Source organism: Trachypithecus francoisi, unplaced genomic scaffold (genome assembly GCF_009764315.1).
Source record: "Trachypithecus francoisi isolate TF-2019V2 unplaced genomic scaffold, Tfra_2.0 Contig01474, whole genome shotgun sequence".
NCBI lineage: Eukaryota > Metazoa > Chordata > Mammalia > Primates > Cercopithecidae > Trachypithecus > Trachypithecus francoisi.
Genome location: NW_022681435.1, coordinates 5,026,485 through 5,043,122, shown reverse-complemented (window position 1 = coordinate 5,043,122; position 16,638 = coordinate 5,026,485). Strand labels below are relative to the sequence as shown.

General features: G+C 43.5%; 1 protein-coding gene across 2 annotated transcripts; it reads right to left on the bottom strand.

Moving 5' to 3' along the window:
- Nucleotides 1–2,276: 2,276 nt before the first annotated feature.
- On the bottom strand, nt 2,277–13,372 carry GRP (gastrin releasing peptide). Of its 2 annotated transcripts, none has more exons than XM_033237772.1 (3): nt 12,937–13,372; nt 7,657–7,899; nt 2,277–2,636 (listed from the first exon to the last, which is right to left on the bottom strand). In XM_033237772.1, the coding sequence occupies exons 1-3, from the start codon at nt 13,073–13,075 to the stop codon at nt 2,530–2,532; spliced, it is 489 nt and encodes a 162-aa protein (XP_033093663.1). In that variant the 5' UTR covers nt 13,076–13,372; the 3' UTR covers nt 2,277–2,529. The 2 variants fall into 2 exon arrangements, with proteins under 2 accessions (XP_033093663.1, XP_033093668.1); XM_033237777.1 differs by having other exon boundaries at nt 7,676–7,899.
- Nucleotides 13,373–16,638: the final 3,266 nt, after the last annotated feature.

The following is a 16,638-nucleotide window of genomic DNA, read 5'->3' as shown; positions in this document are numbered from 1 at the left end:
TGTCTGCTTGGTGTGTTACTGAACCACTAATCACATGTGAAAACTGCCAAATTGCCCAGAGCAATCTAGCCTGTGGCACTAAAAAATGAAAATTAAAAAAAAAAAAAAGACTGCTTTTCAAAGGAGAAATTCAAAGGCCATTACTGCTTTCCTCCCTTTTGGATTCTTCCTTCTGATTATCCTGCTTTGCTGCAAGGATTTCTAAGGTATCTGCTCTTAGAAGCAATCTTTTCATCTTGCTGTACTATGGACACACCTAGACTGTGTGCTGTGCCGAGCAGCCGCCAGGCTCCTGCTTTCCCTGAGTCCAGGCTAGGGACTCAGTGTTCTTTAGAGCAGGGATGGACAGGAATCAAAGGGAAAATTCTTTCTGGGGAAAAAGGGAAGAGGCATATATTATTTGTGGTCAACCACATCTCTGAACACCCTCTCTCCATTTTGATAGGGTCCCATTATTTTAGTCCCACATTCCCAAAGTAGAATCCTAAAAACTCCATTTCCCAGCAGCTCTTGCAGCTAGGTACAGAGATATAATGTAGGTTCCACTGATCAGACACTCATTCAAGACTGATTTGGGAGTCTCTGGAGGGGATTCTACTGTAAGCACAGGTAGCAGCGGAGGCAGAGGAAGAGAGTGCAGACTCAGGCAGTTCTGTAGTATGCTTCTAGAGGTAGCCACCTCATCAATACAATTAGAGACATGGCTTTGGGCATTGAGCCTGCCAGATTAGGCTTGAGCCCGGTTCTCTGGTCTTCCCTGACTAATATCTACCCATCAATATTCTCCTTTTCTACTTAAAGTACCCAAGTTGGAAGCTATTATCTTCAGCTAAAAATTACCTGACCCAATAGGCACACACGTGTGATGTAATATAACTACCCTTGCAAATAATTTTTTTTAAATTTTGCAGGAAAGAGTATACCTCTCAAAAAGATTCTAACCTTGACCTGGGTTTGGCACAGAGGAGCACTGCAAGTATGAGGAGATTTGAGAGAGCTGTTCTTACTTCGCGATCAGAGTTCATGGAAAAAAGTGATGGCTGCCAAAACACGAGATCATGAAGGTTTACTCTTGTGAAACAGCCAAACAAGTGGTCGTCTGGATGGGGTTATTCTAGGAGCATTGAGGAAATCTTTTCTCTTTGCCTGAAATCGCACCATTAGAGAAAGCTTCCCCTGGGTCTGGAAGGTTTCTTGGTTGGTTTGTTTCGTTTTTAGCTCTATGAGTGTCCTATTGGAAGGCGAATCCTTGAGAAGGCTCACACCTTCATCGTCAGCGGCATGGGGGCTTTCGTTGACATCGCTCAGGATCAAGTTCTTGGAAAAGAGGCTGAAGATAGTCTCATGATAGAGAATGGGGCCCTGTAGAGGAACGTGGTAACACTGAAAACACAGTTCACACGTTTTCACAGGTCTAGCTGTGTATATGTTGTGAATCAACATGGGTTTAAAAGAAATTAAAAAGAACATGTCATCTCTTATGTGGTTCTTAGGTAATCAAAACAAGAGCAAGACAAATCTCTTTAGGGTTGCAAATGTGATTCTCCTAACTGAAAAAAATTCTAAACATATGGCAAGAAACTTCGAAATCTGTTAATGTGCAAATGTCATGATAAAAAAGGAACCGGTAAAAAAAAGAAAAGAAAAATAGAACTAGTGAGTGTTAACGAACTGCCAGGCCACATTCTCTAAAAATGGAAAGAATTGAATTCATCTTATCCTTTAGCTGTGGAGCTAACTAAATGTGGCACTGGGGATGACTCCTCCCAGACTGGCGATGAAATTTTGAAAAAACAGTGCTACTTGCTAGGCATAACTATACTGAAAGGGAGGTTTAAAATGAGTAATGCAGGAAATCTGGTGACTGTGTAAATGGAATCTAGATCCCAGTTCCATTTACTATGTGACTTGGGCAAGGCACTTGATCTCTCTAATCCTCTGTTTCCTCATCTGTTAAATAGAAATGATAATTCTGAGCTTAAAGGACTATTAGGAGGCATCCATCAATAATATCAGCAAAATACCTGGTCATAGTAGGGGCTGAAGACTAGGGAATTCTTAAGTGATGAATAGGGCTAGCCTCCATCTTCAACCTGGCCCAGCTGATGGGAATGAGAAAGTGAGGGAGCCTCTGGAAAGGCTCTTAGTCACTACAAGGATTCAAAGGGGAGAGCTTCAGCCTGACTTGGTCAGTGAGCACACGAGTACATCCTCAAGCTGTTTGTTCATCTCTGCCACACTATCCTCTCATTTGGGATTGAAATAAGAGAACAGCCTGTGTTTAAGCTTTTATTGTCAATGGTAACAGCTTGGGGCCTTGAATCTAACCAACAGGTAGCCTAGATGTAAAAAGCATTAATTGGAAGACTCTTTCCGACAATTGTTCACAGCAAACAAGTTCGAACCAGAAGATGCTGCTTGAAAATCATGAATTTAGTCAAGGATGAAAGATACAAGAATAGTCGAATATTTTGCACAAGGAAATCTTGTTGATGATCCGTAGAACTGATGCTTGCAGAACGCAGTCTCTTATGGGTTTTGTTTTTCTCCTTTGAGAGAGGCCATCATTGTCATTGCTGGTTCAGCTGGGGGATTCCTTCCTTCACGTTGAGAACCTGGAGCAGAGAGTCTACCAACTTAAGAAATATTAGAAAGAGTTCAGCAAACAGAGTGAGCTGAAGTCTAATCCTAGAAGTAAATCCATTCCTACAAGCCATCAGCATCACTTGGGAGCTTGTTAGAAAGGCAAATTCTTGGTTCAACCTAACATCTACTAAATCAGAAACTCTGGGGGCGGAGCGCAGCAATCTGTACTTTCACAAGCCCTGCCGGTGTTTCTGAGCATGTAACATTGGAGAACCAGAGCTGTCCCCCAAGAGACAAATTAACCTCTACTTTTTTTTTTTTTTTTTTGAGCTACTGCATTTTGGGATCTTATTGTTTTATCAGCTTAACGTGCACCCTGATATGATTACTCAGGTATGTTTTAATCAATGTTGGTTAATGTACTATCCCCAGGAACTTATTACTAGAGGAGCAGCTGAGTGGTAAATTCTGGAAATGTGGAATTTGAATTCTTACTTTGCTTACTTTGACAATGCATCATTACACAAATCAAAGCTAGTTTCTGGATTACATAATTATACATTACAAACCTACAAATGTAAATGGTAGTAGTGTGGAAACTTGGGAAGAGGAGTTAATTTGGATTTCTGCCAATTCTAAATTTATTGTGGGTTTGCTTGTTGTGGCTTCTGCTCAAATTAACTAAGACTAAAGAAAGAATGAGTAGTTATAATTTTAAAATACTTCTTTGTTCCCATATAGCACCCTTTACGCGCTGAGATGAAAAAACACTTTTCGTTGATACTAGAGCTTATTACTCTTCCCAAGATTCTCTGGCAATTCAGATTCCCCAACTTCCATATCAGCCATTTGTTTCTAATAAAGGAACTACTGATATTCTTGGGCAGATTATTATCTGCTCTGTGGCTCAGTTGTTTTGACCATGTGCTAATGAGCCCAGGGCCTGGGGTTTGATTCCCACGCATGCCAATTAGCTTTGCTCGCCTCCACCAACCCAGGCTGCCCTATTAAAGACTGCCGCCTGTCCAAAGATGCCACCACATATCTTGCCTTATGAGTCACTGGTCATAAAAGGGGCCAGCTAATGTGTGGGGGAAAAAAATCTACATAAGTCCCCCATTGGCTCAAAATATTGAATAAGAGAGGTTTGGCTGGAAGGAATAAAAGCTAAAAGGAAAAAGAGAATTGTGGAACCTAGGAAGATTAAGGACCTGGGAGGCAATGGGCGGGGTCTACTGTTGGGGTGGGGAGGAGCTGTATTCTAGGTGGGAGCCAGCTTTACTCTGCTCCTTCATAGAAAGTGCCAGGTGTAATTAGAAGGTTATGAGTGATTCTTGATTGTATGTTGCTTTTTCTATATTTGACACTTCCTTTGGAGCATTTCAAATATTCAGAAATAAGACCTTCCTATTCTCTGTACTGATTTGATGAGACAGTGAGAGTAGTCCCTTAAAAGTGAAGAACGAACACATTTACTTTCTTTTCCGTAACAGCCTTTGTAGCTCACTTCCTTGCCCCCTTCATGTCCACTAAAAAAAAGGAGAGACCTAAGCTGCAAAGAATAAGGGACTAAGTCCAAATTATAAAGGGAGACCAAAGGCCAACTAAAACCTCCACTGAAATTCAGGACAATGCACAACCACATCCAGGATCATGGATGAGGCCCTGGAGCTTCATCCATGGGGATGAGTTTCATCTTGCAGAAACAGAACAGTCTCATGTTGCAGAAACCATGGGGAAAAAGTTTCATTAATTGCAGAATAGAATTAAAAGATTTGGGCCAGGCGCGATGGCTCATGCCTGTAATCCCAGCACTTTGGGAGGCCAAGGCGGGCAGATCATGAGGTCAGAAGATCAAGACCATCCTGGCTAACATGGTGAAACCCCATCTCTACTAAAAAAAAAAAAAAAAAAATACAAAACATTAGCCGGGTGTGGTGGTGGCGGGCGCCTGTAGTCCCAGCTACTCGGGGGGGACTGAGGCAGGAGAATGGCGTGAACCCAGGAGGTGGAGCTTGCAGTGAGCCGAGATCGCGCCACTGCACTCCAGCCTGGGCTACAGGGCAGGACTCCATCTCAAAAAAAAAAAAAAGAAAGAAAGAAAGAAAGAATTAAAAGATTTGTGAGAAGGGCACAGTTAAAAGGATTAAGGTTAACCTTGAACATTGCTGGGCATAATTGCTCTGAAAGTTCTGAAGCTGTTTCCATGATCGAGTAACCTAGTTTCAGTGCACATTACACACATCCTTTAGGAATTAAGTAAATATCTTTGTCATCAAAACATAGGAAATGCTTGGAGTTTCTAACTACAGCTCCAAGAGAGTTGGCAACAGTACTTGGTGTTTTATTACTAAAATGAGAGAAGAGAGCATATGTAGATAGTTTTTAATTTTAAGAACAGTCCTTCAGCCTCTGAAAACTCCTGCTGCTAATTCTGGCAATGCTTGGCTAAGTTATTCAGTTTCTCTCTAACACTGCCATAACTCTAAGATATGGGAGATATATGGGTTTCTAATGGAACTCATCTTTTGGCACCCCTTCTTTTTGAATAAGATCATTGTAAGGTGTTTTCAATTTTCGTAACAACATACTTTCATTGAGGTGGAATTTCCAGTGCAAGAGAAGCAATAAAATATTTTGGTCTCTGCAAAGACTAACTGTTGAATTGGTTTTTGTGTTACTAGGAAATATAGCCAAAAGAATGGCACCAATGTGTGCAATAACTAATTATTCAACTGGAGGTGGAATGAAATGAGATGGGCTTTCTAAACCTGTTAAAAGAAAAACAATACATAAAAATAATAGAAAAGGAAAGTCTGATTTTTTAAAATAATCTTTTTGATGACCTTTTTCAGTTCACTTGGGATAAGGACTGCCCCTTTTAAGCAGTCACTGTCCATGGCTGCCCACTCAACCCATCCTATTATACTGCTACTCAGACACCTTCGTGGAGCTATTCTTTTTGCCATTGCCTTTGAAGCTTACAGAATATTCTTCTGAATATGCTGGAAAATTTTTGATCCTTAAGAAAGGAGTTGAATTTTCCAAAAGATTCCTAAGATACGCAGGGCCAGGTTGAGGAAATAAAATAACGCAAACTGGACACTGCTGTTTGTTTCAAAAATGAGGCACTATAGAATAGTAACATGATTGTGTGTTAATAGAGGGGAGTATTTCATGAACGAGCTATGAGGGCAAGTCCATTTCAATGTTTGCAAAAATTATTTTCGAGGGTTTTGTGGCGGCAATTTTTGTTACTGTTCAGACAAATGAGAAGGGTACTGCTGTTGGATATCCACCTACAGGAACTCCAGCAAAGCACCCGACCATGAAAAAGGCATGGCCAGCTGGAATCTGAGAAGTCACCTGCAAGTTCACAGAGCCCTCAGAGTATGGGATCCATCAGTAAAGACGGGGGCTGATGACATAACACCTATGACACAGCTATGGACCAGACAATTGCTTGGGGTTTTGCACAAAGTTGGTATTTATTTCTGTATTGGTTTATTTAATCTGGGATTTTTTTTTTTCAGAATAAAATCTACAAAGACTTTCCTTTAGGTGCTTAGTGCAACAGGTGAAATTCTGTTTTCATTTAGCATAGAAACCCACATTTGGGAGGCCGAGGCTGGGGGAAATCACTTAAGCCCAGGAGTTTGAGACCAGCCTGGGCAACAGAGCCAGTCCTTGTCAAAAAAAAAAAAAAAAAAAAAAAAAAAAAAGAGAGGGAGAGAGGGAAAGGAAAGAAAAGAAAAGAAAGAAACTACATAGACAGAACTTGTCAGAAAGAAAGAAAGAAAGAAAGAAGGAAGGAAGGAAGGAAGGAAGGAAGGAAGGAAGGAAGAAAGAAAGGAAAGAAAGAGAGAGAAAGACCACAATAGACCCAAAGGGCAATGAAATAGAAAGCTTCCCTCCAGAAAGCCAGCTGAGGCTTGGCAAAGGCAGCTCTGAGCCCCTAAAGGGGCCATCAGTCTTCACCATGAACGAGTGAAGAAGGAAGCTCTCCAAGTACGGTGAGTGGAAAACAATATTAGTTATTGTCAGAAGCAGCAAGAAGCAAGGCCTTCAGCCTGGATGCTTTATATTAAGATCAATGACGACCATTTCTGGAAGATGTCTTGCATGGTACAGACTGTCTGAGGCAGACTGAGCACAGGCCCTTACCCTGATTTTATCAATGGAAAGCTATGGGACTAGTTTCCTTACCGCTGAAATGGAGAGAATGGTAGAATCTTCCTTCTAAGACTGTTGTGAGCATAAGCTGAGAAAATGGAGGTAAACTGCTTAGCCCAATACTCGGATTATCGTAAATATTCAGTAAAACTAGCCACCATTGTTATTGTAATTATTATTTTGTATTTTGTTATACATTTCATGGAAACTTAAAAGTTAGTGATAATCACCTCATTTTCAGTTGCCTTGCTTTCTTCCTATAAGTTTTATTCTCTCTTATCTTGTTCACTGTCTTTGTAACTAAGCATTGCCAGTTTAGTATAATTATTTTCCCCTATCCTCTATAAAATCATATACAGGATGTATTTGTTGATCTCAGATATGTCCACTGAGTTTTAAAATACTAGCATGAAACCTGAACTAGGTACTCCTGGAACAAATATGAAGAAGTGCTACTTGGTGTCAAAGGCAGCAAACAAGAATGCTGTTTTCTAAAACTAGGAACCTCCACTAGTGTTCACCAGAAGTAAACATAAAATCTGTAGATCCACATGGATTTACTCAAATAGTTTGCAGACTCACTATTAAAACATTCTGGTAGGGCCTGGCTATTAAAAAAAATATATATCCCATCAATGCATAACAGCAAATAGACAAAATTGCTGAAAAAAACTCCTAAATTGGAGTTTGGAATCAATATCCTTTTGACTATTATGTCAAAAAGAAGAGAACATAGAAATTGTCTATCAATGTGCTTAGCATGTATTGGTGTTAGCCTAATATAGCAACCATGAAGGTTTATATCATAAGCAATTCTATTCTTCCTCATTTGAACTTGCCCTCTTTCCACCTCTCCCCAAATACCTCCCACCCATCTCACACGTACGTTTCTTTTACCTTTGCCTTTTGAACCTACATCTTTGAAGTTGCTGCTATCCTCTGAATCCCACGAAGGCTGCTGATTGCCCAGGGCCTTGGGTTGAGGTGGCTGGTGGTTTCTGTTCTCCTTTGCTTCTATGAGACCCAGCAAATTCCTTGCAGCTTCTTCCCACCTGATGTACTCTCTCAGCTGCTGCTTTAAGCTCCCTCTCTCAGAAACAGAAGAAGACTCCCCTGTGCTCTTTTTCCCCATTAAGTGCCCTGTAAAAACAAAAACAAAAACACTCATAATGCCACAAATTTAACCAAAGGGAATGAGCGAATGAGAAATTTAAAAGGACATCAGTTGTGTTTGTGCTGCTTCCTCCTAAATGCAGAATAAATCATGTTTTATTATTAAGAGTTAGTTCATAAACGACAGATAGATTTTGCTGTCTGTTCAAAATGTGCAATGAGCTAGACAGTATTCAGAACTGCAACCCAGAAACCCTGGGCTTGGTTCCAGCACCTCTACTAGCTAGTAAGGTGACCTCTGCCAAGTTGTTTAGCACCCCTAGTCTTCAATTTTCTCAACTATGAAATGAACAGGGTAGACTAGATTAAATATAAGGGGCCTTCCATATCTAAAATTCTATCATCAATTCTGTATGCACCAAATTCTATTTCCAACTGAAAGATGGAGTTTAAACATCTTCCCCAGCCAATTTTGAATTGCTGCTGAAAATAAAAGTCTCCATGCTTTTCTTTGTGTGGTTTTTAAAAAATATTGCTTTCCTTTTATCTGTAGTAAAAAATACCAAAGGAATTTTTCATTTAAACTTTCTCAGAATTTTAGTTGAGATTGAACCTAGGAAATTACGTAGATTTATTGTTTGTTAAGAGTGTAGTGAAAAACAAGTTGAAAACAAGCCCCGAGTAACACTTTACAGCCACATAAATGCAGAATTTTCTCTTGGGTGTCTGAAAGTCTATCAATGGCTCCAGGAATGTGTGCTAGCTGTGTAAATAATTTTTTTTAAAAAACTGCTGTTAAGGAGGCCAAACCACCAAAAACATGAAAATTTATGTATGCAAGAGGGGATAACTTGGAATCAGAAGTGGGTACAGAATTCAAGGTCTGCATTCTTAACACTCTAGACCCTTGCTTGAATATTCTCATGTTCTCTACTTTTTACTGTTGATTTTTCCTCTCTCTCTCTGTAATTGGACTTTGTAGCACTTTGAAATTTCTAACGTCAATAAAACTATGGTACTTTTGATCTAAAATGTGCAAGGAAAAAGGTCTTTGTGATTTCAACACTGACTGGCATTAGAAGTATTTAAGACAAACATAAAATTTGAAAGATCTTCAGTCTAAAATGGAAAGAGGCCCTTTCCTAGAAGTTCTATCCACCAACAGAGAAGCCCTCACTGTAAGCAACTTTATTGCTTTTATGTGTATTGCGATTTGCAGTTTATGAGATGTTTAAATGTGCTTGATTTCATCTGATCCATATGCTAACTGGTTTGGTGAAAATGAGACTTGTCAGAGGTCACACAGATGTAAGTAACTATTTTAGGATTAAAATCAGCTCACAATCTAGACTACGTTATTATACTGCTTGGCAATGTCTTTTAACTTGCTAAGAATATAAGGCAGCTAAAATCATTCTGGGATCTGGAAACAAGGATAAGGTCTACAAAAGGCTTTCTAATGTTATAAAAATAGGGATTATATACCAATATATCATGATGCATTATGTAATTGAGAAAAAATAATTCTATGAGTATTAAGGAGCATTAAAATCAGGTTGCACTGCATTGCAGTGTTAGCGTTTGCCAAATTGCTTATGACATGAGACTTCACACAGTTTCAGGACCCTAACTGGGAATACTGTCCCAAGCAAAGGCCTGGAATCCTGAATGATTGGCTCCTCACTTATCAGCTTGGTCACGTGGTTCTCAGCTATCCACTCAGTAACTTTGCATTCAGCCATAACAGTGATTACGTTGTGCAACTTCCCAGGAAGTAGTGATGCATTTGGTTTTATTTATATGGAGGAAATTGAATCATGATGATTGGAAGGCAGGACTAGAATCCTGATACTCCCAGTAATGACCTAGATCACCTTGCCCTTCTAACTGCCTATCATCTAGTTAGAATGCTGGAAATGAGAAAGAGTTATTGCCAATAAAACAGAGGAGTGATGGAGATATCACACATAAGAACCTCATTTTTGTCATGCCTGAATAATTTTGTGGGTTTTTCTAAAATGGGAGGAGAAAGTCATTATCCAGTCTGTGATTGTACTAAATTTCAGTACATGCATATCTGGGGAATGTGTCGGGATCCGTTCTTTACCTCTAGATCCATAGACTGGTTGTTAAGGAGAGCACGCTATCTATAACATCCCAGGGAAGTACACATTCCCTGGGTCTGATTTCACTTTTGAGCTAGTGACTGTCAACCAAATCATCATCTCCATGGCAACATGGATGATATGCCCACTTCCACCTCTTCTCCCAACATCATTTGTCAAGTGCCCATATCATAATAATGGAAATCTCACCATAGACAAAAGACAGTCACTTGAAAAAATAAAACCTTGATCAGAGAAAAAAAAGCTTTTGTTCTTTTTATTAAATCATTTAAAGATACTACTAAAGGGATGGTTTGAAACAGAAATGAATACGGCATAGATGAAAGTGTTGAGTACTCCTAAGAACTAGTTTTTCTGGATCCACACTTAAATTCTATTCCACAGTTTCTTGAGCCATAACAAGCCATTCTGCAGCTGAATACTGGTATTTCCAAATTCAGCCTTCTAGGATATGTCTCACATCCAAGTTAGAACCACAGTTAGGAGCATTTCATGGGTGCACAGGGAATAGTCACCAGTGTAAGTGTTGACCTATATTTTCATCACACAAACAAAACATTTCCACAAACATCAAGCGGATAAAAATTTGTTAAGTTTTCAAACTGTTAACCTTTTTTCCATTGCTGCGCCATCCTTCTCCCAGCTGGAAGAAGCAATTTACTTACCAAGCCTGTAAATGTGTGCTGACAGCATCTTCATGGACAGCAGTATGTAGTTTTAGTTTTATATAATTAAAACGAAACTACATGTCTTCGGTGATTGAAGAGGATAAGCATTTTCTTGGGATAATTGAAAGCTGAATTTAAAATCTAACATCATTCATCCTTGTCAATGCTTACATTCCAACAGAGGTCATTTTACTCAAAGCAAACTTTTTCTCAACCACAAGGTAATTTTAGGCCAAAATGTGAGTTTCTACTTCACCTCCCTCTTTCCCTTGCTCCTCCTCAACTCTGCACAGCTATCAAAGGCAGAGAAAGAAGTGCATTTGAGAATAAATATGAAAGTAGTATTTGGGGTCACCACTGGTTGGTATTCTTTTAGATTAGAAATGCTCAAGTACCACTATGAAGAGCAATTAAATGGCAGACACCCTAAATACCTGGAGACAGATGTTCTCCAGAACTACAGCAAATCAAGACTGGCTTGACTTGTACCAGAGAAAACATGATGCCGCTCCCCAGTTAACTCTGTTGTCCTCCTTTGGGCCTGCAAGGGTTACCTAATAATAAGCTTTATTAGTATAATAATATCGATGAGTAAAAAGAGATTGGGAATCCAGAAGTTTCATTCCACCTTTCCAGCCTCATTGGCTGGGTCCGATAATGGCCACTTGATCTAAGCTCCCAGAAGCCCTCTTTGAGAAGCATCAATTCTAAATTTGGATTCTTCAACACCTGCTAAGCATCCTTCATTCTTGAAACGCAGGGTTTTTCAGCTTCACCCATTCCAACCTCTCCTCTCCACACTAGACTGTTGGGTTCCTCCTGTCCCTCAGCGATCACATATCCTCTCATTCCTGGAACTGTCAAGACTTGGCAAATGATTATTTTAGCAACAGTGAAAACCACTGTATTGCAACCCAAAGATCTTGACTTCCCTCACAAAAGCACACACAACACAGAAGAGCTGAGGAAGCAACTTTCCCCAAATTCTTTGTCTTCTATCAAGATTTGTGAATGAGCCGATATATGAATTAGCAAGTACCTGTTCAACACAACGTTCTCCAGCCCTCCCCGCCCCCCCTCGCCCCCGCCTTCTAAGTAGATGGCTAAGGAAATACACACACACCACACACACACACACACACGCACACACACACACACCCTTAAATCTCTTCAGGGATTAAGGTTGTTGTAGTTGACTTTTGTGGGGCGGGTGGGTGGGGGAGTGCGGAAGTTGGATGCTCTGCGTTTGCTGGAAGCTATGCTCGGCGAGGCCGAGAGCCACGGGGTGATGCTGGGTGAGCCGAGGCTATGGGTCGCTTCCTGCCTCCCAGCTGAGCGAAAGCAGTGAGTGCGCGCGGGGCAGAATCCTGACCCCACCCTCGGGCGCCCTCCCCACCTGCAGCGCGGCCGTCCTCTCCGCCCGGGTTCTGGGGGCCGTGGCGAGGGAGCCTCCAAGCCGGTGCCTAGAGAGCAGGACCTGTTGCAGAGGGAAAGGGAAAGGAGCGAGGGGAAAGGGCGAAGTCGTGGGTCTAGAGGGGCGGAGAGATCGGGATGAGCTTGGAGAGCAGGCGAGATTCCCCAAGCTCAGAGCCTGTAGGCTGGAAAGAGGGAGGACAAAAGGGCAGGGAAAAGAATATCGCTGCAACTCGAAGAGAAGGACTGTGGAAACTCCAGAGAGCCACAGACAGGCGGGATTCAGGGCACTGCGCACTGAACAGATATGAAATCCAGGGCGGGAGCGCCGCGCCCGAGGTCCCCACACCTGTGGCTTTGCGGGGCTCATAGGCGCAGCTTAGATTTCAGCCCATGCCGGTCGGTGTTGAGGCCACCGAGCTGGACCAGGGTTCTGAGATGTTCTTAAGGGACAACGCTCCCCAAGATTATTCTAGGAGAGTACCCTGCCAGACAGGGTGAGACTAGGCGGACAAAAGGAGATGTAGGATGCACGCAGAGGGAAGACGATCTGCACCGGCGTTGGCAGTTGGGAGCTCGGGTGCCTTGGGGAACACGGGGAGACACGGGCTGGAAGCGAGCGGGAAAGGATCAGGGGACCAGCTTGCAGCTGGTGAGGGACTCATGGGCTCCCTAGAATGGGGAAAGGTGAGGTGGAGTTTTAGGAGAATCGGGAAGGTGTTTCGGTAGAAAGGTCACAGCAAACCCAGCTCCCAAAGCTGGGCCCGGGAAACGCAAAGAAATGGGGAGACAGGTCCCCTCTGGCTGGCTGTTCCAGAGGAGGCCAAGCGCGCGGCTCCCGCGGCCAGGACACTCACCCACCGCCCAGTGGTTGCCGCGCGGGTACATCTTGGTCAGCACTGTCCCTCCGCCCGCAGGCAGCTGGACCGCTCGCCCCCGGGGCGCCTGGCAGAGGACCAGCGCCAGTAGGACCAGCGGGAGCTCGCGGCCGCGCATGGTCCGGACGGGAAGCCCTTGGAGCGCGGCGGAGACGCTGGGCGAGGCTGGGTTGTGCGCCGTACTGGCAGAACAGCGACTGGTGACCCGGACCTCGGAGGAGCTCCGCCGCCGCAGCCGCTGATGCTACTGCTGCGGCCTCCACTAGGGCCCCTACTTTATATGGAAGCCCGGGCGGGGGGGGGCTGGGGGGCTCTTCTACCGCGGACCGGAGCGCTCTGACGTCTCCCTATAGCTAGCCGGGGCGCTGGGACGCCCGGTCCGGAAAACCATCCATCTCCCCGCCAAGTGACGAAAAGGCTGAGTGTACATTGCCCCCTCTTTTTTCCTCGTAGCCCCGTCCGCCTTCCCCACATCGGATTAATTCCTCCGGTCCTCGACGCCTTACATCCAACACAATTTAGTGAACTCCTCCCTCTCCAGGCTCGCCGGCGCCTCCAGTGTTAGCTGCCCTGAAATTCCTGGAGAGGGCGACCCCGCTGCCTGATCTGGACCGGGAGGGGTGGGGGGTGGTGTAGATGGAGACGGGTGAGCTGTAAAGACAGATGGGCTTTGCTGGAGGGATTTAGAACCACCATTGAAAGGCCTTCTGATTCTCCAGACCTTTCTCTTCGTAGGCCACATCTTTGCTGTCCCAGTCCATAGGTTTTGGGACTTTGCCTCCTTCTTGCAGATCTCTCTCTCTTTCTCTGGACCTTGCCTCTTTTTTTGCAGCTCTCCTCCCCTCCTCTCTTCTCCTCCCCTCCCCTTCCCTCCCCGCCCCACCATCTCTCTCTCTCTCTTTCTCTTTCTCTCTCTCTCTCTCTCTCTGTCTTTCCCTGCTGCCCTCCACCTTAAGTTTAAAGGCAGTATCCTTAACCCACCTGCCCTGCCCACTTGCATGGCAAGACAGAAGACACCTGGCCCTTTTCACAAGCATGCAGCTTCCATGGAATAGAGAAAGAAACTGCTTTATGCCGATTTCTCTAGGCTGCCTCTACCCGAAAGCTCAAACTGTCCCTAAACTGCCACATACACACCCCTCTAGAGTTGTTCAACGTTCCTCTGCTCCTTCTGTTCTCAGATCTAAAGAATGGTCAGCAGCCCAATCCCCGAGGTTCTAAATACCGTGGATACAAAGGGGATCAGCACCATAGCAATGCAACAATAAATAGAAGCTGGTAGGATGCTGTTGCCCACGTTTTGGCTGCCAGAGTTGGCCGTGTGGTTGGAATAGGTGAGGTCTGTTCCTCCCCAAATGCTTGTTAATTGCCTCCCTGGTGGGTCTTTACTGTTCCATGTCAACATGGTATTGATATTGGTATTGATAAAGTTGAAAACATACACTTGTGTCTGAGTATCTGCTGATTCAATACATTCTTTTTTTTTGTTTTTGTTTTTATGAGACAGAGTCTTGCTCTGCCACCCAGACTGGAGTGCAATGGTGTAATCTTGGCTCACTGCAACCTCTGCTTCCCCGGCTCAAGCTATTCTCCCATCTCCGCCTGTAGAGTAGCGGAGATCACAGGCATGCACCATCACATCCAGCTAATTTTTGTATTTTTAGTAGAGATGGGGTTTCACCATGTTGGCCAGGCTAGTCTTGAACTCCTGACCTCAAGTGAGCCGTGGCCTCCCCAAGTGCTGGGATAACAGGTGTGAGCCACCGCGCCTGGCCTTCAATACATTCTTAAGTGATTACACACTCACATTGCATGACTGAGTATTCTTGGATCTGAAGAGTATTTTCATGCATGTGTCTGGGTCTAAGAGAAAGAAAGTTAATTTTAAGATCATTAATAGTTTGGTAGCCAACAAACTACAATAATACTACCCTCCAACAAAATACAATAATACTATCCTCAGGGAGTGATTCAAGTGAAAATCAAAAGAAAAAGGCCCACATATTGGCGTGGGCTCCATACCTCCTGGGTTCCCAGCCTCTCTGCAGCATTTCATCCCCAGGCTCTGTCAGTAGGCAAGTGTTCCACTGGCAGGCAACTGATCATCCCTAGGCTTGCTGCCTCCCACGCAGTGAGCTTGCTTCAAAACAGGGACTTGGTGTTGTTCCTCTGTGTGTCCGTGGAGCACCTGGATCTTAGTGGTGCTTGAGAAGTATTTGGTGAATGAACAATAAACCTAAGAAATGCCCAGGTCTAAGAAATGCCTTCTGCAACCCTGGATCTTTGGAGACGCATTAAACTCTTATCTCTCCAAATTAAGTTGTAGAAAAATGCTTTCTCTTTAGGTTAACCAAGATTATTTTAGAGTCTTTCAAATGAAATCCTCCACCTCCCACCATCCCCATGAAACTAAGGGGAAGCCACTGTAAAGACATTCAAGTGTAGAAATAATTCTTTAGAAAGCACAACACTTCTGCTAATTCGGGCAACACTGTTTCTTGTGTCCATTATAGGCCAGGAGATGTCTAGGCCCCTCCACTCACCTTAGCTCTTGCTCCAAAGCCACCCCAGCCTACAGGTTTCCTGCCTGCAGACCACGGCTGGGCCACATGACTTGCTGTGGCACCCTATAAGGACAGCACCCATGTCATCTTGCTTGATACTGCATCCACAGTGCCTGGCCCAGTCTTAGACACAAAGATGGAACTCAAGAGATTTGAATCGATACATTGTCCTCCAGGAAAAGGAGGCTGAATCCAAACTTCTCACCAGAAAAGACAGTGAACTGTTTCCAGTTAGAAAATGGAACTGTTGCATGTTTGATTCAGTTGACAGGAATAAGGCCCAGTAGATCCTGGCTGGGCATCCTCTCACACACCTCTTAAAATCCTCACTACAGACAGCTGGGTAAATATCATTAACACTGACGTAGTTAGGAGAAAGCTGAACTCTTATGAGACAGAGACCTTGCAATGCAGTGACCCGTTCAAAAGAGAAGTCTGTTTCTCTTTTCTGTCCAGGGCAGGTGTTCCAGATTGGCAGGCAGCTCTGTTCCATATTGATATTCAGAACCTGGGTTCATACCACCTTCAGTCGCTACCGTTCCCTACATCAGCACTACTCAAAGGGCTGGCCTGCAGGGAGAGAAGGAGCTTGCGTCAGAATGTAAGTCAATGCACTGCTTCCTTCATCAAGAGCATCTTGCTATGAAAGAAAAATGTCAGCTGTACTAAACAATGTGTGTAGAGAGGTCATTGATTTGTGTCCTAGCACAAGATCTTTATCTCATTGTGGATGGGAAACAAATAGTTTGGGGATGAGCAGCTGGTCTACGAACCACATGTGATAAGCATTTTCCTATTTGTCTGCACAGCTTGGGTTGCAGCTGCCGAAAAGGGGAAGATGGAGGAGGCACACCCGCTCTCTTAACATACCAGCCAAAATGAAGCATTTATCTCTTCTGCTCGTGTTTCGTTAGTAAAAAGTCAAACACATGGTCATAGCCAACTGCAAGAGAGATTGGGGGTTACAGTCTTAATAATCAGTTATGCCTGGCTCTGATTGCATCACTGTGGAAGAAAGAGTCCATGGAGTTTGACAGATAGCTGAGAAACTCTACCAGAACCAACTAGTGCCTGTTATTCCATGATTTATGCTGTGACCTTTTAGCTCAGTGACCCC